Source organism: Eutrigla gurnardus (assembly GCF_963514095.1).
Source record: "Eutrigla gurnardus genome assembly, chromosome: 14".
Taxonomy (NCBI): Eukaryota; Metazoa; Chordata; class Actinopteri; order Perciformes; family Triglidae; genus Eutrigla; species Eutrigla gurnardus.
The window spans coordinates 4,506,489-4,530,891 of record NC_139937.1 but is presented as its reverse complement, the minus strand read 5'-3'; the positions used below and the strand labels follow the sequence as shown (position 1 = coordinate 4,530,891).

At 44.1% G+C, this 24,403-nt stretch overlaps 4 protein-coding genes across 4 annotated transcripts; 1 reads left to right on the top strand and 3 right to left on the bottom strand.

The window, feature by feature from the left end:
• Positions 1–535: 535 nt before the first annotated feature.
• On the bottom strand, positions 536–3,833 carry gem (GTP binding protein overexpressed in skeletal muscle). The gene is made up of 4 exons (XM_084026405.1): positions 2,202–3,833; positions 1,812–1,885; positions 1,502–1,706; positions 536–1,403 (listed from the first exon to the last, which is right to left on the bottom strand). The coding sequence occupies exons 1-4, from the start codon at positions 2,554–2,556 to the stop codon at positions 1,120–1,122; spliced, it is 918 nt and encodes a 305-aa protein (XP_083882531.1). The 5' UTR covers positions 2,557–3,833; the 3' UTR covers positions 536–1,119.
• Positions 3,834–5,488: 1,655 nt separating this feature from the next.
• On the bottom strand, positions 5,489–19,579 carry rad54b (RAD54 homolog B). Its single transcript, XM_084027797.1, has 16 exons — positions 19,491–19,579; positions 18,288–18,467; positions 17,706–17,889; positions 12,908–13,144; positions 12,299–12,598; positions 12,035–12,197; positions 11,663–11,888; positions 11,140–11,226; positions 10,916–11,036; positions 10,691–10,830; positions 10,306–10,596; positions 10,039–10,184; positions 9,542–9,803; positions 8,756–8,822; positions 8,460–8,657; positions 5,489–8,383 (listed from the first exon to the last, which is right to left on the bottom strand). The coding sequence occupies exons 2-16, from the start codon at positions 18,432–18,434 to the stop codon at positions 8,163–8,165; spliced, it is 2,790 nt and encodes a 929-aa protein (XP_083883923.1). The 5' UTR covers positions 18,435–18,467; positions 19,491–19,579; the 3' UTR covers positions 5,489–8,162.
• On the bottom strand, positions 13,437–16,416 carry LOC311025088 (fibrinogen silencer-binding protein-like). Its single transcript, XM_084027799.1, has 2 exons — positions 15,475–16,416; positions 13,437–14,975 (listed from the first exon to the last, which is right to left on the bottom strand). The coding sequence occupies exons 1-2, from the start codon at positions 15,879–15,881 to the stop codon at positions 14,420–14,422; spliced, it is 963 nt and encodes a 320-aa protein (XP_083883925.1). The 5' UTR covers positions 15,882–16,416; the 3' UTR covers positions 13,437–14,419.
• Positions 19,580–20,627: 1,048 nt separating the features above from the next.
• On the top strand, positions 20,628–24,057 carry rnf41l (ring finger protein 41, like). The gene is made up of 6 exons (XM_084026431.1): positions 20,628–21,049; positions 21,168–21,374; positions 21,493–21,632; positions 22,903–23,065; positions 23,139–23,259; positions 23,478–24,057. The coding sequence occupies exons 2-6, from the start codon at positions 21,169–21,171 to the stop codon at positions 23,877–23,879; spliced, it is 1,032 nt and encodes a 343-aa protein (XP_083882557.1). The 5' UTR covers positions 20,628–21,049; position 21,168; the 3' UTR covers positions 23,880–24,057.
• Positions 24,058–24,403: the final 346 nt, after the last annotated feature.

The window sequence follows — 24,403 nt, the reverse complement described above, 5'->3', positions numbered from 1 at the left end:
TGTTGTGTAAAGAATGGTAAATGTATGCCGGACCGCCTTGCAAAAAACATTTTGGCCATCCGGCATCAACACCATCTGCCTCTATGTTTTATGTTTCGGAGCAGACGAGCTCTCACTCCGGTGTGTTGCTAGTGGAGATCCTAATAAATCAATTCAAATCAAAACCTGAACTGAACATAAAAAAGAAAAAGAAAAAAAAAGGTATTTGCTCCTCTGAATGTTACCGTGGCAACTTATTTTACCGCCTTACTGACAGACCTGGGTTTGGGATCTGAGCAGGCAGCGTCTGAGCGTGATGTTTGCTGTCACACTGTGACCTAAATCTCAGTCAAAATCTCTGCTCAAACAGCTGACACCCACCCACCCACAGGGGCTAATTGGGTTTCTGAAAGTACAGCTTTAATGTCACCTCACTCATAACAGTAACGTTCTGGTTTGCGTAAGTGTGTCATAGCTGAGTCACCGGCGGTAATATCTCATTATTAAGGTTGAGATGACAAACAAAGGGGAGTTTTTTTTCTCTCATTGGATGATACCACTTTATTTCAATAAGCAACACTGAATCATACAAGCATAATGCAATGTATGCTCTTTTGTCATTTACTGTAATTACAAAATACAACACATTATAAATAAACTCAAAATAACAACTAAATGTTCATCTGATTTCTTATCAGTACCTTATAACTGGTCATCTGAGCACTTGTGGGAACATTTGGCAGGAATGAGAGCAAAAGGATGAGGAAAGGGAGAGAATGAGAGAAGGCAGGAGCGAAAAGGCTAATATGAATGTATTTGTTCAAAAACCCAGATACACCACATTATTCTCTCCATTTCCATCACTTGATCTCTGACCCTCCCGAGTCTTCGCCACACAGACGTGAAGAGCTTTTACGACAGGAAATGTCACTTCATTTCCTGATTGTCGAGTCCATTACAGAGTCTGAGCTCAGTCCTCTCAGTCTGGTTCTGACAGCGGTGCAGAAAGGATGCAATCACCTCTCGTGTGCACACCATGCCGGCTCAGTGTGAACACACTTGAACCAACCATCTTTGAGCCCTTCAGAAGCAGGCGTCCACATATTCTGTTCAAAGGTTTGAATAAAACCAGTCAGGCTCCTAGAGCACAGAGAGATCATGACAGGACTTAGACTTCAGCCAGAACGCCACGCTGGGATTGTTCTTTGCCACCACCTTGTCAAGGAAGCGCTTGGCCTTCATGGGAAGGCTCTCGCGCCGTGAGTTAAAGTTTCTGTGCCTGCGACGCTTGTTGGCTTCCTTGGAGTCTCGGCGCAGACGCAGCTGTCTCACCATGCCGTAGAAAGCTTCCCAGACGTTGTGCTGCATGGCGGCCGAGGTTTCGATAAACTTGCAGTCAAACACGGCAGCACAGGCGCGACCCTCTGGAACAGGAAGCCAGTGGTCAGTACATGTTAACAGAAGCAAAACCTCACAGTGAACAGAGATCACACACAAGCAGGCAGGGCCTGTGGCTCCTCACCGCTGGCAGACACCTCTCTGCGTCGCACCAGATCACATTTGTTCCCCACCAGGATGATCGGTGTGTGCTGGGCAGGACGGAGGCGTCGCAGGGTGATCCGGAGCTCGGACGCTCGCAGGAACGAGGCCCGGTCCGTCACGGAGTACAGCAACAGGTAGGCGTCAGCTGTGGCCGTGTGGTGGTCCTGAGCCCATTCGTTGTCAGTCTGCGAGGTCAAACACACACATGTTAGATGAAGGGTTGGGTATGTAGACCTGCAGTGAGCCCTTGGGTCAGTCACACTAGTTAATGCAGACTGCTTTCATCTCACCTCTCCATCCGTGTCAAGCAGAGTTATAGTTGCAGCCTCTCCATCCACGTCCACTTCCTTCTCACACACTTCATCTGGAGTTAAACACAAAGCAAACTTAGAAAAGACAAAATCATCACATCTAGTCATTTTGTTGACAGCAATGTACTATCAAAAATAATTAGAGAATGACATTGTTATAGGAAATTAACAAGTGCACGGTGCTCATGAGATTAACATTGTATCTATTGTGCCTCTAGGTTATTATAATTATAATAATATATAAGTTTAATCATTTCATTTAGATAGTTGGTTTGCTGTTGTTTGTATTTATCCAACATGTATTAGAAAACTAAACGCTGGTTGTCAGTAATACCATCATAACTCGTTTCTGTATATTATGTTGCTCACCTCCACTCAGCTCGCAGTAATCGCTGTCCATGCTGTCCGCCGCCCCGGCGAAGATGCTGGCGAAGGCTGTCTTCCCGACCCCGCTGGCCCCTAACAGCACAACCCGGTACGGGCTCCCGGGTTCCGCCGGCTCCCCGCATGAGTCGGTGGAGATGACCGAGTCTGAGGACGACCAGCTCCCGCGGCTCCCGTCCGACTCCCCGGCGGAGCTGTTGCAGGACTTGGAGCGGGAGATGCAGGCGGGGACCCGGGCCAGGAGGCTGTCCGTGAGCAGGTGGCTGCCCGGGTCGCAGATGCTCCACCGGTGGAGCTCCGTCTGCAGGCGGAGGCTGTGCCGGCGCACACTGGACATCATGTCGGCGACCAAATGTGGACGGACCGCAGAATTAAACGGTTCTGTTAAAGTTTAGGAGGGGAAACGAGTCGACGAGTCGAGCTTCTATCCGCCTGAGACACACATCTTAATTGTACGTTTAGGTTCACTTAAGACAATACGGAGCATAAACTGTCCCAAAATGATGAAGAAGACTCAGGAGTAAGTTTAAGTTGTGCTCCGAGTACTCAACACTAATTATTACAGCCAATCAAGCTGCTCAAAAAACAGGTGCGACGCGCATTAAAACCAAAGTTTAATAAAACATGTGGTCGGTAAACGCGAGATCAGAGCTGGACTCGGTAATCTCCGTAATGTGATGGTCGGATGGGGTTTCCCTGGTTTATATCAGAGCAGGGGGCGGGGGGGCACGTGCTCGGCTTAGTCACACTAACAGTGTTTATATAAACTATAAAAAGGGTTCTGGAGATTCAGGCTGTGTCACTTTTGAGGGAAGAAATAGCACCTTTTCCTCTTCGATACATTGGCTTTGTAGTATTTTTACCTGAACATTTGAAAGAGTTACAGACTTTATAGAAACATTACAAACTTGTCCTATCTTTTAAAATGGCCACATTAAAAATATATAATAGTATATCCTAAACTATTCTGCTGTATAGATGGAATGGTTGATACATCTTGTGTTTAGATTAGCTTTGTTTCAAAAGATTGCGAGATGGACCATTTAATTTGATTTTATGCAGAATTTTTCATTTAAATGATAATTTTATATACAGTATATGTTTTATCAGTTATTGTTGAATTTTGACGACTCAAAAAGACTCAAACGCTGTATTGTGGATGGGGTTTATATTAATGTGGTGTTTTTTAAGCCCATGCAGGCTGGGCGTATGACTCAGAAAGATTGCATGACCATTAGTGCAGTGTATTGAATTGAATGGGTCAATGTTTGAAAGAAGAAGTACAGAGGGAGGGAGTCCTTGATGGTTGTAATTCACTGGTCTGAAAATGCATTTAGCTTTGGGTTTCATGACATTTACCCACGTTTTTGTAAAGCATTATTCGTATTTTCTCTGCATTTTTAAGAAATATTGAATACAAAAGGTGTTCTTCCTACATAGCCTTCTAATTCAAAGGTCATGTCATTCCATTCATACAGAATCAACTCTCAGTGAACTCAGTACATCTTTTTCTCTGAACTCTTTGCTGAATGGGTGAGGCCATCGAGAGGAACTTTGAAAGAGAGAAATCACTAAAGTAAAAAAAGACAGTAGTTTGAGGCAAAGTGGATCAACATGGGATGCACTGAACATCACAGGCTCCAGAGATTCTATGAAAAGCTTCTTTTTAGGTGGGATTTGAGCTTAATTACTCAACCTGAGAGCTGCAGCAAATAACTTGATTAATTAAAAAAAATCAAACAATAGAAAACTATTTTGATGATCAATCTTTTAAGTTTTCAAGCTTACAGTTTCTTAATTTAAACAACCTGCTGCAATTCTTTATAAGAAATAATAATAATAGTTATTATTATAGTCTCGTCCATTTCAATGTCAACACAAGTGAAGGGGAATCTGCATCTGATTTCCATCTGCTCAAATTAGAGGCCAAATTGGAGGCTGATTTAGTTTGTATGTGAATTATTCAATAATTGATGTCTCTTAATAACTCAATTTCATTTTAGATGGCGTTCTGTGTGGCTGCCAACGTGATGAACCGATCCAAACCTGCGCTGCTGCCTCCCCAACCAGACGGATGATTAGCAGACATGCTACATTACAACTTGGGCCAATTAAGAAAGCAGTAATTATGCTAAATTGTATTTCCTCCAGTCTTGATCTCTACCTCAACGTACAGATCAAGACGCATTATTTGACAGGATTTTTAAATGAAGGCAAAGGTGTCCGACACTCAGTTTAAGGTAAAGATACAGAATGTGGCTCAAAACTAATAACTGTTTTATATCAAATGGCAAAACACATAGAAGGCAGATTTAGGTGTAATAATGGGAGTGAAAACAATGATGTCTGATATCTATTTGTCAGAGAATATGTAAACATAGCTTCCCATCAGGAGTTACTGAATAAAAGCTTTGAGAAGAGGCTTAGCATGTAAACCTGCAACAGCATCATATTGTTAATGGTTGAACCATCAGTTGGTATTTTGTGAATGATCCATCTAGCAACGTATACCGCTGTCCAGAGAGATCCTGCATCACATCATTCTCAATCTGCAAACATCAGATTTTCATTTGCCGAAGCACTTTGTGTGAGAGACTGAAAGAGTTATTACAGTAATTGTGGGATTACGTGGCTTTTTTCAGCTCTTGTTTTTCAGGACTTGTGTATCGGGTTGTGGCCTCATCCGTGGGACCTGCTGCTGTGTATTACAGCGCTGATCTGATCTGCCTGACAGATGATTGGGCGACATTAAATCCTTGTTAAGTGCTGGAGCAGGACCAGGATCAGGAGATGTGCTCAGGCTGGCTGCAGACTGGCAGAGTCATGGTGATGGCTAGAGACGGGGGCTGAGCGTGAAGTGACCTCTTTCTTTTTATCTTTCACTTAATGTCAAACACACTCTGCCTGAAAGGGGTCTGTTGTCATATGGGCAGAACAGGCTACATGATGTGTTGTAATTTAACTGCCACTGCTGTCCTGCTTTTTGCCCTGAAGATGTCTGTGTGTAAGTGTTGTTGTTGTTGTTGTTGTTGTTGTTGTTGTTGTCCTGCTTGCTTATTTTATGAGACCAAAAACAAATTTCCACACCGTGGACAATAAATTAAACTAACTAACTAACTACAAGAGGAACAAACGTTATTTGTGCCTTCACACTTTTGTGTAGATTACTTTTTCTCTAAACATTAAATATTAAAAACGATTCATATTTAAAAAGGTGAACATAAGACTCTTTACTCAAAGATCAAAGATGTCATCCACTATCTCTACGGCATCTTCAAAGGGTTCACAATATAACAATCACAACAATTTATTGCACAGCTCACCAAGCAGTGAATAACATATCTGCCGGTCATATAGCAGGCTCCTCATAGCGTCCAGTGAGTTTAAAAAACAGGTCAAGTGCAGGCTGTTGTTGCTTGAGAAGACTCAGGAGTCCTTTTGGCCTTGAGGTTTTAGCTCCAATGGTTTCAGCTTTCTTTAACTTCTTTTGTTTCAGATGTGGGCCAATAGAGTAGTTACACAATCAAAGCCTCGAGAGGCTATTTAAACGGTTCAATTACTACGACTAAAGGTCAAGGACACATTCGATACACAGAAGTATAGTAGTGGCCAAAGGTTTTCAGAATGACACAAATATGCATTTTCACACAGTCTGCTATGACACAACAAGTCTTCTCATTTGAGAAGCTGGAACCATCAAATATGTGTCTATAGATCAATCTTCATGGTGTGTGGTCTCTGTACACAAAGAGGTGACGTGATCATGTGTGCCTCAAACTAATTATATTTCAGTCCGATTTGAAATGTCTCATCTTGGATAAGAAGTTATTACTTGATCAGATTTGAACATTAAATGGACGTACAATGCTTTAAAGTAAATTTGGTCAACATTAAATGGCTTCTATGCCCTCTGACCCCAAACCTCTACAAAGAGCAGTACAGAAGAGACAATAACAAAGAGAGCGACACAGAATATCATAAGTAGGGCAATCAATATCACTCATCTTATCTGGAGGGAGAACAGTACAGCAAACTGAGCCTGAACTTGTACTTCAAATGAGCAGCCGAGGACATCTGAATCTTTGTCACTAATAAATGTGGATGAGTCTCTGCTCAGTCTGGTGCCATCAACCACGGAGACGACGTCTTGAAACCCTCAAATAAAACAGCAGGACTGCTGAAGACCTGTGAAGTCCAGACCAGCACCAGTATCTGAAAATCTCCTGGAGAAACACGTGCAACGTGAACCTCAATGATTCTAGGACTGATGATGAATGAAACATGAGAACTGTGATCCCAGTGGGGTTCATGCGAGAGGCTTGGCCATCAGGCATCCACAGTACATTCAGATCTTCCACAGAGAATAAACCTCCAATCCGTGATTCAGTCTCTCCATCAAAACTGTCTCCCTTTCTCCCCTTCCAGCGGTGGAAAGTCATTCATTCAATCCATACGCCAGGTCTTTGAGCTGTCTGGCTGGTCCACACGGCTTAAAGAGAGATTGGCAATGAGGCCAGCAACAGCGAGTAAGCGCTTTACACAGGCACACCCCAGCACATGGCCTCCGAGGCCGTCGGAGGAGTGATTTGAATCAATATCCCGCTTGGACCAGTGACACTCCTCTGCCAGACACGTGTCCAAAAATGGGATTGCTCTTTCACACAGACAGTATCTTACAGTGTAAAGCCAGACCAGGGCAGTTGCTTGGGTGACAGTTGCTATGGCACTGCTGGTTTCTGTCTGAGGCTCAAACTAATGTGATTCCTTGTCTGCATTTCTGGACATTGCATTGTGGTCATGATGCAGTCCATCTTTAGCCATACTGGTGGCGTGGCTCGATGGAGACGTCCATCTGTCGGTCAGTCCACCACTTTGGTCCAGACTCAACAACTATCGGAGCTGCTAGCATGACTGTAGACTCCCAAGTTCAGTGATGAGTTTCAAGAGGCCTGCATGGGACACTCCACAGACTACATGATACACATAAACAATACACTTTGCGTACTGGGATTGGACTGGCACCAACAGTTTAAGTCAGCCTGTTTCCACAGAGCAGGCGTCTGCATATAATCAGCACGCTGCCTCCAGCACGTCACACACGGCGACAGGCTGTAGAGCTGCAACTGTCATATGCATAAAGGGAAAGCTTAACATCCCAGAGACCCATTTATTACATAACAAAGTTGCTTAACAATCACGCAGAGTGGTGGGCATGCAATACATAAGAATGACTGTTTATGTAAAAATGCATTGTATTGAGAGCTCAGTCAAGCTGACAGACCAGATCATAAGGGAATTCAGGGCGCACACGCAACTACATAATTCCCACGCAGCAGCTTTGTGTTGAAGAGCATGAACAAACCAGTTTTCAAAAATAACACACTGAACAGATGAGACTATGGACACTACGTCAGATAACTGACATTATAGCACAACAATTCAGGTTATAAACTGGTTGGCCTTCATTCTATCTGAACATTCAGCTCCAGACTCGCTGCACGGATTCCCATAAACAACCTCTCTTCTGCCCAGGATCTGTGTCACCTTACGATGTCTCAGAACCTAATTTACACACTAAATGTTCATCTAGACTGACACAGGTGTAACCCTCTACAGCATGTGGAAACAACACATAAAAACCCTGCAAAGCTGATTACTGAACATGCATCTAAAATAATCTGCTTGTACCCGGAAGAAGTCTTCAGTCAATAACAAATGTTCACTTCTTTAAAACTACTTTAGAATTTCTATTTATTTGATGAAGTTTAATAACATTTCTTTGAATAAATAAAGAATTCTCACAGAATCGCTCATTACTGTTGCACTGTTGAGTGTTCAGTTACATGTTGTTGCCAGGCTGCTGACAAAGACCAGTGAGCCTGAAGACGTAGATACAAGAAGTGTGTGTATGTGAGTCATCTCAAGTGTAATCTACTGTGTGTTTGTTTACGGAGCTGAGTGAGAGATGGTGGTCTGGAAGGCGAAGGTGATATGGTTTCGTGCCTGGTCAAGGTAAGGGTCTGAGAAGGTGTGTGTGCCACCAGAGAAATGCCTCCACTGCATGAGCTCGGACATGCTGAGATGCTTCTGCTGCGCCCCACCGCGGTCAGCTTGACGGCCGAGCTGGCACCGCCTGTCAGAAACATGCTCCTCTTCCTCTTCCACGGCTGACAACCGAGAAAATAGGTGGTTAAAGGTTATCAGGTTAAACAGTTTGTGTGGGGGTATGGCCTGTCTGCTTACCTGGGACTGAGCCGTCCATGCTGCAGCTGCAGTTCAGCAGGTCGTGTGTTAGAGAGAGCGTGTCTGTCAGGCTAAATAGATCTCGCATTTCACTGGTAGAAAAGTTGGTGTGCTCCGCCCTTTTGCCCAGGTCGACCACGGTTCCAGAAAGTCCCTGTTTGGACACCTGTCTCTGGAATATACGCTCCTCAATAGTGCCTGTGAGAAAGTAACACACACACCCAGACATTCTGGTTCACATCAGGCTGGTTCATGATATCCTGGATATTCTGGCTCATTGCGTGCGTTTTTCTGACCTGCAGTGAGGAGACGATAGATGTGCACAGTCTTCTTCTGTCCATCTCTCCACACCCGAGCCATGGCCTGGACACAGCATAGACGAAAAGTTGCAGGGGAGAATTACACAAATGTCCACAGCACCCTCTGGTGGTGTATGTTTGTATATGAGTGTGAGTCTGAGGATGCTTTATAACCTATATTTCGTCCACACAAAGAAAAATATTTGTATATATATATATATATATATATATATATCCACAGTTCATCTTCAGAATTATTTTTTTCCCTTACAAACCAGAGCTGCAAGCATGACGTCACATGTTTAGTTTTGATGATATTGTCCTGTGTGGTTTGAAAGCAAATTTTGGTGAGGCCAGCAAGTCATGAATATATGGCACTTTGTATTTTATTTATGTTCTCTGGTTTTAAAAAAGAGCTCCAAAATATTATTAGAATTATTAGTCGATGATGCAACACTTTTCCTAAAACACAAAAGAGGTGTTTTTTATTATAATACTCCGGGGTTGGGTTCTGTAATGTTGTATATACATTGTGACTTTTTAATTTTGACTAACGTTGCACTAGTTGTATCTATGTTTTAATGTCTTGTATTGCCTTCTGTCGCTGGCTGTCATTGTAAATGAGAATCAGAACCAGACCTTCCTTTTAACATAGTTTCTGTTCACTTGTTTAGTCCACACGAGTCTAAACGACTGAACCTCACGCACAAACGCACCAGAGTTCATTTGACCCAAACCAGACAGGTTAGGTGTGAAAGAACTCTAAATGTGTGTGCGTCTTACCTGAATGTCATTGGCAGGATTCCAGTCAATATCATACAGCACCAGGTGGGAAGCACCCACCAGATTAAGCCCCACACCCCCTGCTTTGGAGCTCAGCAGAAACAGGAAGTTCTGAGAGTAGGGACTGTTAAAACCATCAACCAGCCGTTGCCTCTGGTTTGTGGGTGTGTGTCCGTCAAGTCGGCAGAAGGTGTAGCCCGCATGTTTACACAACTTCTGGAGCATGTCAAGCGTCTGGGTGTAGTTGGACACGACGACCACCCTGCAGGGGCACACGTACTTTGTCAGTATGTATGGACAAAAACACACACAAGCAAATTAAAACACACACACACACACACACACACACACACACACACACACACACACACACACACACACACACACACACACACACACACACACACACACACACACACACACACACACACACACACACACACACACACACACACACACACACACACACACACACACACACACACACACACACACACCTGTCTGAAGGGCTGAGTTGTCTGATGGCAGCCAGCAAGTCTGACAGAACCAGAAGTTTTCCAGAGTCAGCAGTGTTAAATTCACCTGAAGAGTAGGATTGTGGGAAGAGCTCAGCCAGCCCCTGGTATAAAGAGTCTGCTCTTTCCTGAAGACCACAGTACTCACAGTTAGGACGGGTAGTACATCTTTAAACAGCAACATAAAGGCAGACTACTTTGACTATAGAACATACGCTCAGATTAAGTTCAATAAACAACAAAATGAACCTTGATAGTGGACTGGAGCAGACCAGGGTGGTTACAGAGCTTCTTCAGGGCAGTGATGCAGGCCAGGTGGGTGTGAGTTTGCACGGAGTCCTGAAGGCAGGCTCTGAAGTCTCTGTGGCCGAGGAGATGCGTGTACAGCTCTCGCTGCAGAGGGGATGGCTCGCAGAACAGCGTCCAATCGAGACGAGGAGGCAGGTAGCGGTTGATGATCTCCTGTGTCCGTCTCAGGATGAACATGCCAGTCAGGCGAGAGAGCTCTGCTGCTCGCTCTTCTCCCAAAACGCTCTCCTCCTGTTGGCAGAGACAGGTACGAAAGCAGGTGTAAAGTTATAACATAGAAAACATACAAGTCCCCACATAGAAAGGAAGAACTAGGAAGCATTACCTCTGTGCAGGAGGGTTGTCTGGAGCGTAGAATCGGCTCCTCATATACTTTTCTGTATGCAGTAGACGAGCCGAGAATCCCCGGGTTAACAAACTCGATAATAGCGTAGAACTCCTGCAGGTCGTTCTGTACGGGGGTGCCTTCAAAACACAAAGATTGTTTATTACAAAAGCTGCACAAGGTTCTTTCTGTCAGACATCTCTGTATTTCAGCATGAGTATGCACCTGTTAGGATGACTCTGCGATTACAGCTCAGGCTGCTCAGGGCTGAAGACGTTTTGATGCTGCTGTTCTTTAATCTGTGGCCCTCATCACAGATCACAAGACCAAAGTCTACTTTCTGTACCTGAAGACAATAAGAAAATAACATAACAATCACAAATAGATAATTCAGGTTGGATTTATGTTTCAACATGAACACTTGACAGGGGTGAACAAGATGAACATACCTGCTCCAGGCAGCGCAGCAGCATTTCATAGCTAATCACAAGAACGCTGTGCAGAGGGGAGGCCAGGAACTGCTCTATCCTGTGGTCCTACACAAAGTAGAATGTATATTAATGTAGAATGTATATACGAATGTATATTGATTTAATACATGCTAGATTAAAGTAAAAGAGTAAATCTGATACTTTAACAAAGTTATAAAGTGACTTACAAATAGACATTAGACCATGAAAAGCCACATATCAGTGTGGAGTTATTATTAATTCTATTTAATGCAAAGTGGATAAAGAAAGAAGGAGAAAAAAAGCAGAGGGACAAAATAATAAACAACAAGCTGAAGAAAAGTCAGGTTTAGAAAAGTAAATATTAATTATTTTGCATTTATAACTATCTTGTTAATTATGTTCTTTTGTTACATGTTACTTCTGGTTGAATTCTCCTAAATATAAAACACAACGAGCTGACGAATGCTATATAAATAAAATAGTTCTGCTCGAGCTTCTTGAATGTCGCTTCTCTCCTCACCTGATCCACAGTGAAGACGCTGATCCTCTCACGGCCCAGCCACTTGGTAAACTCTGCAGCCCAGTTATGCACCAGGCTACCAGGCGTGACCACAAGGACACGCTTAGCAACCGGTTTCCCACCGTAAGGTCCTTGTTTGAGCAACGTCCAGGACAGTGCCACACTCTGGAGGGTCTTCCCCAGACCCATCTCATCAGCCAGGATAGCCCCATAGCGACCCACAGCTCTGAAGCACACGCAATAAAACACATCAATATGATTTATTAGGAGGCCTAACAACTGCTCTGAGGATTTTTCCTGCTTTGAGGCCCAAACAAATGTGTGATTTTAAACAGCATTTGACAGGATGTTACAGGAATAAAGCTCCATTACCTCAAGCCCATGACACACTCGTAGAGAAAGAGCAGGCCGTCTCTCTGGTGGGGTCGCAGCCGAGTAGTCAGGTACGGGTCAACAACAACATCGACCACAGGAAGCCCCGACTTGTTATTAGACCACTGGTGGTTAGAAGAGGGTCGAGGCATCACCAGTGCACCTGAAAATGATCCAGAGACTCAACACGGTGTATGTATATGAAAAACAGGGAGAAGAAATACGTCCAAAAGTCTTGACTATTTGTGTAATTAGTTTACATACCTGGAGCCAATGGGTCATGGCGAGGTCTGCAGGTTTGTTCCTCCTCTGGTTTGTGTCCAGGACGATCTGCTCTCCCCACAAGCGTCGGGGAACAGAAGGGTTTGGACGACAAGCGACGAGAGGGAAGTGGGGCTGAATTTGACTGTGGCTTCTCTTCCTCTACCTGGACCTCTTGGAAACAACGGCCCCTGGTGAAGTCCTCGGCTGCAATGACCCCCATCACCTCCACCTCCTTCCCTCCGATCATCAGGGTCTCTCCCTCAGACAGGGAGGCCAGCACGGACACCTTGTAGCCGCTTCCTACACAAACAGGCAGGTTAAGCTTACACAGCTTCACCCCAGCCAACACTCGTGTTGAATTACTAGCCTTTCTGCAGGAGTAAATAAGTAGACCCGAGGTTAGGTGTGGTTACATGTTCAACAGAGCACACTTCAGGCCGGAGGCAGCAGCGCTCTGATTGGAGGTATACTTGATGTTTCCTACCAGAAGACTTGGTCAGTGTGATGTTTAAAGCTATGTTGAAGATTTGCTTAACTGTCACAGACAACGTGGGCTGCTGTCACACTGCTCCTTCTCAGACAATGACAAAAGAAAAAATTCTGTCTCACCCTTTCCAATATCCTTGCCCTCCATATCTTTCAGTGTGGCTGTGCGTCCTCTTGTAATCAAGACTGCATCACCCTCCCAGCGCTTGTGTTTCTTCTTACTGGCTTTACACCACATCACACTGAAGTAACGAACTCCGTCCTGACTGCAGCCTGCAGCTCCAGAAACACAGACGGACCTCACCGGAGGCTCAGGGGTCTGATGACACCCTGAAGTCAACTGAGGGCGATCATCCACTCCTGTAACAAAGACGAACAATATAGTGAAAAACTAACAAAATGTCTAAGACATCTCACCAGCAGATGTCACTGCTGCACCAAGTCTACACATAATATTGGACCTTCATACCCATTATAGCTGAAACCTTGATTGCTAGTCACAGAGTTATAATTAAAAGTGCAAGAACCGTTAGTCATCATGCTTTGCTCTAATGTGGGTGACAATGATAGAGATATGTGAATAAAGACAAACCAATTAAGAAAAAACATATTCCTGAAATCATGAGTTGATGCCCGTTAGACATGTAATAAACACAAAACCAGTAGAATATATCACCTATTTTTTAATACAAACAGGTGAACATATGGACGTAGAGTGTAAAAGAAACTGACACTTGACTTGTATACCAACGTTACAATACAATCAATGTTGTAGTCACAGACATTAAATAACAATTAACATCACAAAACCAATTCCACATCTCCCTTCTTTTGATCACTTAATCAGTTCAGCAACCGGAGAGAATGTCTGACTTGAACAGAGTTTTCTTTCTTTCCTGAAAATCCATCAACTCACAGAACAGGACTTATAATTAGTAGCAGTGTTTAAGGCCTTCGGCAGTTTAACTTGTGCTTCAATTCGGGTATCTGAACAAATCTCAGTTCTAAAAAAAGGTTACTTTGTTTGTTTGAAGTGCTTTTTTCCCATTTCTAACCTACAGAATTTTGAATAATCTCCCCAGTTTGGTTACATAAAGTAATACCTATCTGATTTTTACAGATGTCAGCTCAAGACAAAATTCTTTACAAAGCGAATGAGTATTAAACAAATCCCCTGATTTGATCTGGACAGACTCTCACACTCCAGTATATCATTACAGTGAATGTTGTTGGATCATAAACACTATACTAAAATGGCAGATTTAGGCAGGAGAGGCACCATCACAGTACAAGTCATTCATCATTACTAATATTCCCTTCCAAATCCTCAACCGACACATTTGCTTTACCTATTTTGGCCTGTCAGTGTTTGTGACGTGAGCTTTTACACATTTTGTTGCAGATTCTGTCAATAAGTGCAATAATGATGCATTTAACACTGACATTAACACAGACTGATGGCAACACACGTCAACCTTATCCTGCAATACGCAAACAGGCTTTTTGTGTCTGTACGAGGCACTATGTTTCCAGAAGAAATGCAAGTTCCCAAAACATGAAACTGATGAGAGTGATTGGGCTTCAGCTTCTTCTCCTTTTCTAACACTGGACACAGATGTGCGCAATTAATGCTTGTTATAGGGGAATTGGCAGCCCATGTCTCAGTCGAGCAGCTTTTAGTTTCTCCACTTTGATCTTGGCTTTCAGAAGTTCCTCCTCCAGGTCCTGTTTCCTCTTCAGCCCCTCCCTCTTCTCCTCCAGGTACACGGCAACCTTCCTGTGATTAGCCAACACCAGCTCGTGCTCCTCTTTGGCTAGATGCAGAGGGCGAAACCTGTCGTGCTCGTGGTGAGGGTAGATGTCATGAGGGTAGAGATCGTGGCCTAAGGGCAGGGGCGAGCTGGAGAGGGGGATATTAACGGAGGACGGGACAGGAGACAGGGATTCTTCGTAATCGTGAACGCTGCCCAAGTCCTGGTCCACCCCGGGCTCCTGGCCTCTGTCCAGCTCTGATTCTGTGTGTGTGGAGAGGATGGGGAGGTCTGGCGGTGGTTTAACATCCTCTTCAGGGTCCAGCTGGACCACATCATGGGGGATACTTGGGACAGCTGCTGAATAATCCTGGAGTCCAGCCAGAGAGGAGCTGCTGCCAGCATGTTCGACGGGAGAGTTGTGCTTGCTGTATATTAACCTACAAATGGAATGACAGATAAAAAATGAGAAACTAGAGTGCTTCAACAGCGTGTATTCAATGTCTACACCTTGTACACACAATAAATCAAAGGATCGGTTGACTAATCAGAGTAGATAAATATAGTAAATATAACCCTATGCTGGTAACAGCCTCACAGATCAAGTAATTTGTTTCATGTTTAAAAAACATTATGATCTTCCATGTGAAAGAATGTGAACTAAACTAACTAAATGAGTAGTTTGCACCCAGGAAAGTAACAGCAGGACACACTGTATTTTCCCGTTCAGCCTGACGATGTACGGAGTGTGTAATCTGATTGGGCTTTGGAGATGCGGGTTCTGCCCCTCCCTTCCTCCTCTAACAGCTGAATCGGTATTGTGACTACATACTGTTGATGATGCATGTGCTCGGAAAGCTCTCACCTGACTGTTGCGTTCTCTCTTAAGGTCTGTATTAAAATGTGTGTCTGTGCTCATAGATATAGATCACACTGTACCTGCGCAGTGCCTGGTCCTTTTCATGGATGGGCACATGGTGAAACAGGTGAGGGATCATCTCCATAATTCTCCTGGTTGGCTCGGAGATACTTGCTCTGTACTCAGGCTGGGCGTGTCTCCGCTGCATCACTTCCTGCTTGGCTGACTCCTTCAGCCTCTTGTAGAGGGTCCTGAGGCCCTGAGCAGTGCGATGGGGTCTGTCCCCGCCCAAGGCGTTGTATAGTTCAGCCACAGTGTCCCAGCACTTGTTCTTGTCCACGATGACCGCATGCTTGTTGGTGTGCTCCTCCAGGATGCGGATGTGAGGACGGACCAGCTTCAACAGGTCCAGCTTCTCAGAGAGGGTGAAGTTGGAGGAGCGAGCTTTACCCACCATACTGGACAAAAACACAGAGCTGGATGCCATCTTATAGCATAGCGGACTCACCACAGACCAAGTCAGGCCTATGGCTGTCGCCGTTCGGCAACCGCACTCAATACGAAGGCTCCTCACTCTTCCCACCTGTCTTTTTTTGTTCCTGCTGCTGGCTGCTCTTGGTCCACGGTGATAAAGCCAACACCGGTCTTAGTCCCATATATTTCTTAATTTTCCTCAATTCTTCTTCAAAATCAAACATATACTGAGGTCTAACATGTGCAAGGACTCATACACTACTCCTAGGTTCACCCTCAGCCACGTTGCACAACAAAAACAGGCTGTGCTGCACACAATAAGAATCAGGCTTAACTAGGCCAGCCTCATTTAGGCCCCCGCCTACCGCGCGGAGGGCTTTGGATGAATTCCTCCCAGCTTAGGCTGACGTAGCTAAGCCGCTTAAACCCAGCCCGACCTACTTACAGCCCGGTCTCTCTAAACCCCAAACCAAGCACAGCACAGAGCACAGCACAGCCACACTGCCTCTACACTGTAACATAAGGATGGCACAACAAGGGGAAACAAACAAGGGGAGCCTGTTTTGTAAACAGTTTATTTAAGGTTATTGGGTGTCAGGGCTCTATTTCCCTAAGAGTGTGTGACGCTTTGCTATAGCGCTGGTTTAACTAACTGGGTGGGGGTGGGAGGGATTTGTGAGCGCGCTGCGCGTGCCCTCGGAAGCAGAGCCCTCATCTATTATGCAGTTCTCCGGTGAATGCATAAAATACAATAAAAACAGACAATGTTCGTGTGATTAAAAACGCGTGTTCACGGCAGGTGTGAAAACCGAGCGGGGCGACGGTAGCGAGTGAGCCGCGCGTGTTCCGCGTGGAAAACAGCGGCACTAGTTGCTCTCGCAGGAGGAGGCAGCGGTGGCTCACTGATCCCGAGCACAGTCCTAATCTGCCCGGCGCTGCCGCTGCACTACCCCGCTAATTTGCATAATGCTGGACCTGCTGTCAATCAACCTCAACCCGCCTGGTTTAACATCCATCGCCTGTGTGTGTGCGTGCGTGCGTGCGTGCGTGCGCGCGCGTGTGTGTGTGTGTGTGTGTGTGTGTGTGTGTGTGTGTGTGTGTGTGTGTGTGTGTGTGTGTGTGTGTGTGTGTGCGTGCGTATTATTAGCCACAGAGACTGTCGGGCACTGCGGAATAAGAGAGCGCTGTCATGACTAAAAAAAAAAAATTAATAAAAACGTGCCATCCAAATGACACGAGGGACAATTAACTGAAGCACAATGGTGCTAAATTTATTGCATGTCGGTTCATAATTATTTTGTAATCACATCGAGTGATCTACATTGCGTGGCTGATGTTTGAGAAATGAATGATTTCAGTATGTGTGAAAATAAAATGTAACGTGTAATAGCTGGGCAGGGGTTTTGTGTTTTATCTTACTTGTGCTGAATGAAAGCAGACTACTTCCTGCCTCGAAAAAAGCAAAGGCAAATCAACATCCAATGAGTCGAGCTTCGTGTGCAGATTTTTTGTTGTACTGTAAGGAATTAAGTTCTAGATGTTTCACAATAATAATTGTCATATGAACAGGAGATTAAGGCAGGGGGTTTGATGTTATTGTCAATTAGTAGATTTAGTAATCTAGTGTTAGCTACTGCACATCTCAACTACTTCTGAAGCTAATTCAAGCATCTGAATTATCTTTTATTTTTCTATAGCAGACAATGGCAGATACCTGGGTACAAAAAATATGACCTTGTATTGCATAATATATTGAGGCATTTCAGCATTTTAAGTACACAATACGTGTAAATAACCAAAAAGGTAATAAAACATCTAAAGACATAATCCACCCTACCTGCTGGACTGTTGTCTTCTGTGTATTCGATAGGATGCTCTGTCTCAGCCTCATTCTCCTTACTTTCTGCTGCACTGAGAACACGAGCCAGAGCCCTTGACAGGGTCGGAGCAGACTGGGCAGCTTTGGGCTGGACATCATATGCTGTTTTACTCTGAACTGGTGTTGCCAAACTTCTCTGCACCTGCAGGAAGAGAAGGGGGGGAAAAGAGAGTTCATAACCTGAAGAAGTTAAAAACAATGCAAACAAAGGTGGAGGGAATCAAAAGAACACTGAGGGGTCACATGTAGTTAAAACCTCTGTACAACCACACGGGGGTGATTAGACCTGTGCTCAGATTGAAGGTGGGCCATTAGCTCTAATGGAAATGTATAAAGTCACAAATCTTCATCTACTAATAAGAATGAGAAGGCGTAATTTGTCCCACCATAACAATTTCATTAAACTGCTAATAAGAGACGTGGGAAGATGTAATTTAATTCAGCTATACACACCAACACAATCCAGGTTTTATCAGCCAGATTAACTACAAACACCTGTATGGGAGGCTTCAGAGGCTTTAAATGTTGTTAATGATTTACCTTTTCCAGTGCATTGCCTAAACCAAGTTTAGGGGTAAGGAGCTTGGCTTCAGTCTGGAGACATGAACTCGATGCTCCAGGGGGCAAAAACCGAGGCTTTTTAACAGCATTGCCCAAGAGCTGGCTGGGAGCTCCTGAGCGCCGCATTCTGTGAACGGCCAACCCACAATAATCTATATCCTGAGGACAGAAAAAAAGAAATAACCACCCAATTAATACTGGCAACTATGGCATTAACAGAGTATTATGGTGTCAAACAACTGAGTGGACCCAAAACACCCAAGCACCGTTTCAAAGCTCTGGCAAAATGAGCATCTACATTTACAGGCTGTGTGAGGAGGACTGGTGGATTTCACCGTTTCATGGGTCATCTGCACCAAACTCAAAGCCGTCTTGTGTTGGTGCCTTTGTCCACAACAGGAATCATGTTTAGTTACCACCACTACTGGTGTATATGTTAAGACCAGCTTAGACAAGAGAAACTACAGACATTATAGTTCCTACATTATTAAATGATAACTTCATTAACGCTTTGATATAAAATGGAAAAAAATCTCACGAGCATCTTCCTAAATACACATATTAGTTTCGGGTCTATGAAGACACCGTTTGAGGTCTGTCAGCCTGTGATGGACATGAGCTAATATTTTATTAGGACATTAAGTAAACCTTTTGTAGTTTCTAAGACAAGGAAAGGACAACATGTAAGAATAATGTACTGATCTATGGTGACATCAATCCATTAACGCACCTCGACCGACGATGACACACACGTCTCTAATTATATCGTTAACGTGAGAACGTCAACCGGGAATATAACACTAACACGACCCATCCAATCACAATCTTCTCATATCGATCCTGAAATAATCTAGTCGGGAACGTTCTACCTTTCCAACCGCTCGGAAAGTCTTCGACCTGCTCACGTTAAACCTGGGTAAACGTTACGTTGTCTAGTCACTAACACACGCTATTGCACTTTCTTCCGACAGATGTTCTTCCTGTTAGTCGCTTTGGATAAAAGCCTCTGCTAAATGCCCTAAATGTAAACGTAAACAAGCTCTGGCTACACGAACCTGTTGTCTGCTAGCAAGCTAGCTAACTCGCTAGCAGATCAGGTTTACATTTCGCCGTATTGTCATGTGGGATAACATACATACATACACGCGCCAGGTAAAAGGTTGATAAAACATTAAAGCTTACAATATGTCAGCAAACTCCCCCAAATAAGATTCGTCTTGTCTTTTCTTCCTGTAACTTCTGTCTCCGTTCGGGTTCTCCCGCTGAACGATATGAAAGTACGTGATTGGTTGAAGTTCAGGAATGGGCGTGGTCAAAACAGAGAGGTGCGTTTGATTTCTCACATCGCCGTAGTTTACTTTTTCACATCCACATGATACTGCTGCTAGTCGTTACGGCCAGCGTATAAAGCAAGCTCACCTACCTTCTAATGGCGACCTCACTCCATCCCCCTAAATAACGTCATGAGAATTAAAATCCCGATAACGTCTACGTAGTCGAGGTTTTGCACAGCTGCATATGAGATAAATAGTAGTAGTACTATCTACTATTAGTAGTAGTAATATACACTTATAATAATATGTATTTATATACAACACGATTTCACAGCATGCACGTTGACTGTCATTGCAGAGGAAACAAAGGTGTAATTGAAATTATTACGATCCCATTGTTTAATATGCACTATACCACAAGGGGCCACAAGTAATGTTATCGATTACACCTGTTTTACCTTGCAATGACATGCTTAAAAGGCTTCTGTGAAAAGAGCAAATTATGAGATACTTTACTTGGGTATTTGAATATATGCACACTTAGATTTCAGAGGGAAATATTGCACATTTTTTCTACTGCATTTATTTGACACACATAATCCTTTAAATAGTAAACATTTAATTTTAAAAACCTATAATGAGCATATAGACAGCATACAATTATTTATATTGGCATTATGACACTATGAAATACAACAACGTTCAGATGAAGCCTCCATGTTAATGTGTCAGTAATTATAAACAAATACTTGCATTCCGGTGCATGATATTTCAACTTTTGATACATAAGTACATTTTGTGGAAAAGTCTCGCATAGATAAGGTCTTTTTCTATTAAGTAAAGGAGCTGAATGCTTCTTTCACCACTGAGTTCATGTTCATAGAATATAAAGGGATGGGCTAAATCCAAGTGTTCAGATTGCTCTTTGATTTTTGTGGTCTGACAGTATGTGTCATCTGACGTTATGCAGTCTTTAATCCAATCAGGGAGAGAGAGAGAGTGTAATCCATGTTAATCCCACATCCAGAGAGCACGCGAAAAAACCTAGGATAGGGTGGTCATTAACAGAGACAGAAACAGTTGAAGGACAGCAGTAATCTCTGACAGCAGCAAAACCTTTGGCTTTATTGGTGTGGTATTGAGGAAAACACGCTTCTTCTTTTGGGTGTCTCTTCTCCTGTAATTCTGTCTGTCTCTCGGATCTGATCTCGTCTGACAGCTGCCTGCCTGAACCCTCGTTGTTAGGGATACCTCTCCATGGAGACACATTCCCAAAGGTAGGGGAGGGCTTTATGGGAAAGGAGACCCTCACCTTGATGGAGCAACAAGTCAAGAGAGAGGATGAAGAAGGAACGACTATTTTAGTAGTGCAGAGATAAGAGGGAAGGTCACCTGAAGGGGAACAAGTGGAGTGGAAATCAACAGAGGGAAAGAGGAAGAAAGAGTTGGATGAAGCTATTTTGTCAGGTACGTAGGAATATTATTGTCAGAGTTGATAATCAAAAGAATAAGAGGAAACAAGCAGCGAGATTGGAGTTTTGTTCCCTTAATGTTTGAAAGGTTAGTATAATCTGTGTGGTTGTAGGATGGGCTATGATCTGGAGAGGTTTGTGGGCTATGTGAACGAGGGTCTCCTGTGCTGTGTGTGTCGAGACGTATTGGAGCGCCCCCTCCAGGCGCCCTGTGAACATGCCTACTGCAGCGCCTGCATCAGCAGCTGGCTGGTCCATCACCACTCCTGTCCCGAGGACAGACTTCCACTGGATGTGGGCAGTCTCAAACCACTGTACAGGTGTGTCTCTGCACACGTGTGTCGTTTATTATCCCTTCATTGTCGCTGTTCATCCTTCAGTTTTCATAATGTTTCTCTCTACTCCTGCTGTCCGTACTCCCCCTTAATGCTCTGACAGGTACATGCGTAATGACCTGATCCGCCTGCAGATACGTTGTGTGAATGCAGGGCAGGGTTGTGAGGTGGTCTGCTCCCTGGAGAGCCTGCACACACATGAGGATGAGTGTGAATTTGCCTACATTCCCTGCTCTAACACAGGTATGAAGCCTCACACGGAGCTCACTAATGTGTCATTTGTTGCATTCATCCATTTGGGGCAGCTGTGGCTCAGAGGTAGAGGGAGTCATCCTTCAATCAGAAGATTGGCGGTTCGAATCCCAGTTCCTATAGTCTGCGTGCCGAAGTATCCTTGGGCAAGATACTGAACCCATTGGCGTGTGAATGTGTATGAATGTGTTAGATCCTGATGTGCAGGCGGCTACTCTGCCATCAGTGTATGAATGTGTGTGTGGAAGCGTAAAAGTGACTGAATGTAGTGTGTGAAGCACCTTGAGTAGCTAGTTAGCTAGAAAAGCGCTATATAAATGCAGGTCCATTTACCATTTATTGGTAGTGTTCACATGGCTCCCTAATGATTATCCATATGGGTGTGAGGGACACAAAGGTAACTTGACACTAGTGTGTGTGTGTGTGTTTGTGAGCAACAGGTGGCTCTTTTGTTGTCATGGCTACCTCCCAAACTCGTGCTCGTATGGGACTCGTTCAGCTCCCATAGACCTCACAGAGTGCATTCAGGGTCAACTTCCCATCACTCTTTAATGAGCAATCTAAACGTGTGTGTATGTGTATACAAGCATCTGCTCTTGTGCTCACAATGTGACTGTGACCTGTCATTGGCAGGTGGAGAGTACATATGTTACCGTTGTGGTAGGTGTAGTTACTAAAGCGTGTGCATGCAGTGTGGCTTTTTGCAGTGTGAGATACAAGATTCAACCTGATATTTCAACCTGGCTGCTGTGATTTGTGAGAAGTTATTACATTTGGACAAAGATGAGGCATAAGTGCAGCGAGGAGAAGTTGGGAAAGTCTATATGACCAGGGATGAAAAACAATAACAACAATTCATTCATGGGTACAATGTACAACTGGCAAGTCAACTTTCACAAAGATTTATCCTCGAAAGAATTACAGAATAATCAATAATAATTATGCTGGGACAAAATCAGCAGCATGTTAAATCTTTTTACCCTGTAAGAACTTAAAAAGCACCACTGTAATGAAGAGGGATTGGATGTTTGGCCACAGGTGATTCATTTGAATCTGTAACTGTAATATTTAAGTCAAGGATCTGCACCACTACTTGACAAATGTGTTGGTAGTTTCCACTTGTGTGTGTTGCTGTGACGTGTAATTGCATATGCAAAGTGGTGTCTGCAAACCAATATCCTTTTGTAAAATCTTTTTAAAGATTTAATTTGAGGACACGGTTGCTTGATGTGAGGCCTATCCATCTCTGTGCTCCCATCAGGTTGTCCCGTTCAGGTCGAGCGGCGGGGTTTGGAGGCTCACCTTTCAGAATGTAACTTCCGCAGCAGGGAGTGCTCGCACGGCTGTGGCCACACCCTTCTCTCCATCGACCAATCACAGCATAACTGTGTAGCAGAGCTGCGCACAGAAGTGGAGATGCTCAGGTAATCTTCAACAAAGAGGCAAATGCTACAGTTGATATCTGTTTCTTTTAAAGCCTAATTTTATTCATGACAGGGCAGAGATGCTGTGCAAGGTGGAGGAGGTGAGACGAGAGATGGAGTCTCGGCTGGACTCACAGAGGAGACACATGGTGCAGAAAGAGTCGCAGCTGAAGAACGACATGGAGGAGCTCAAGGTGACCCTTCTCATGTGTTTACCCCTCAGTTTTTAAGGTACATTACTTGAGTTGTGAGTAGTGAGAGCTACTTTTACTGTCGGTCTGAAAGTATTTTGACTCTTACTTGTCAGTGCGATTCTGAAGTGGAACTCCCTTTAGGATTTAATGTTTTATTCAGCGCTGTCAATAATGCAGAAAAAGTCTACGCTATGAACCATGTTGTGTCCTCCATCCAGGTTCAGTTGTCCCGTGTGATGTGTGACATGCGAGCCTTGTTAGGAGCAGAACGTCTGAGAAGGCAGGAGCTGGCAGAAGCAGAGCTGGAGAAGAGGGAACTGTTGGAGCTCCTCAGAGATCTGCAGCCCACCAGGAGTCAGCATCCTGCCGAAGAGGCATCCGGGGACCAGGATCCCAGAGCCGACATAACATCTGGGTGGGAGCTGCAGGCTGAGCCGACAAGACACCAACAGAGGGAGGCGTCTTTACATGCCTCCAGCCTGTCCCTTCATTCAGCTCAGGCCATAAACACATCTGGTCCTGCTTCACCTCAGATGGCAGAGGGGACACGTAAGGGCGGGACCAGGAGCCTGACTCTGGACTGCATCAAGAAGAAGAGCCGGGAGGTGACGGTCATCTGAGTAGACTGAACTTGTGGGAGATCGGCCAAACCAGAAAAGATTCAACCTTTATTTTTGTTTGTGCAATCTGTGGGCTTATGTAAAAGTGAAAGGGCATTTATTCATTTTGGACACTCACCACTGATCTCAACTGCAAACAGATCACTGTATAATGTCTTGTGGATTTTGTATCCGTTTTAATAAAACAGTTACTTCAAGTAATTATCTTGATCAAATTATTCCTAGTTTCCTCATTAGTGATCCTTCCGATTCAGTATTAACCACTTAGTAAATGTTTTCTTTTGAAAATAAGAAGATAGTTATAAAAAGAACTTCTTAAAAAAGCAACAAAAAACAAACCTATGAGAAAATGATGGGTATTGCTTCTCGACTCCCAATGTGTAATCTTTTTAGGTTTGTCAGTCTAAGGTATGAGAAAGAAGGCATCCAGAGGAAATCTAGACCGCTGGCAGAGCTTTCATGTTAAACTGCATCGTACAGTTCCTGGTGAAAATCATGTGTTTTGGCAATAATAGGTTTCATGA

What these genes read in the sequence shown, in the direction of transcription:
- gem (XM_084026405.1), bottom strand. Translation starts at nt 2,556, where the DNA reads ATGATGTCCAGTGTGCGCCGGCACAGCCTCCGCCTGCAGACGGAGCTC. An exon ending in TGCTTGACACGGATGGAGAG is followed by an intron (nt 1,707 to 1,811) that starts GTGAGATGAAAG and finishes TTGACCTCGCAG; the next exon opens with ACTGACAACGAATGGGCTCA. An exon ending in CAGAGAGGTGTCTGCCAGCG is followed by an intron (nt 1,404 to 1,501) that starts GTGAGGAGCCAC and finishes TTCCTGTTCCAG; the next exon opens with AGGGTCGCGCCTGTGCTGCC.
- LOC311025088 (XM_084027799.1), bottom strand. Translation starts at nt 15,881, where the DNA reads ATGGCATCCAGCTCTGTGTTTTTGTCCAGTATGGTGGGTAAAGCTCGC. An exon ending in AAGGACCAGGCACTGCGCAG is followed by an intron (nt 14,976 to 15,474) that starts GTACAGTGTGAT and finishes TTCCATTTGTAG; the next exon opens with GTTAATATACAGCAAGCACA.
- rad54b (XM_084027797.1), bottom strand. Translation starts at nt 18,434, where the DNA reads ATGCGGCGCTCAGGAGCTCCCAGCCAGCTCTTGGGCAATGCTGTTAAA. An exon ending in GGGCAAGGATATTGGAAAGG is followed by an intron (nt 12,599 to 12,907) that starts GTGAGACAGAAT and finishes CTGTTTGTGTAG; the next exon opens with GAAGCGGCTACAAGGTGTCC. An exon ending in GACAACCCTCCTGCACAGAG is followed by an intron (nt 10,597 to 10,690) that starts GTAATGCTTCCT and finishes CTCTGCCAACAG; the next exon opens with GAGGAGAGCGTTTTGGGAGA.
- rnf41l (XM_084026431.1), top strand. Translation starts at nt 21,169, where the DNA reads ATGGGCTATGATCTGGAGAGGTTTGTGGGCTATGTGAACGAGGGTCTC. An exon ending in ACAGAAGTGGAGATGCTCAG is followed by an intron (nt 23,066 to 23,138) that starts GTAATCTTCAAC and finishes TATTCATGACAG; the next exon opens with GGCAGAGATGCTGTGCAAGG. An exon ending in ACGACATGGAGGAGCTCAAG is followed by an intron (nt 23,260 to 23,477) that starts GTGACCCTTCTC and finishes TCCTCCATCCAG; the next exon opens with GTTCAGTTGTCCCGTGTGAT.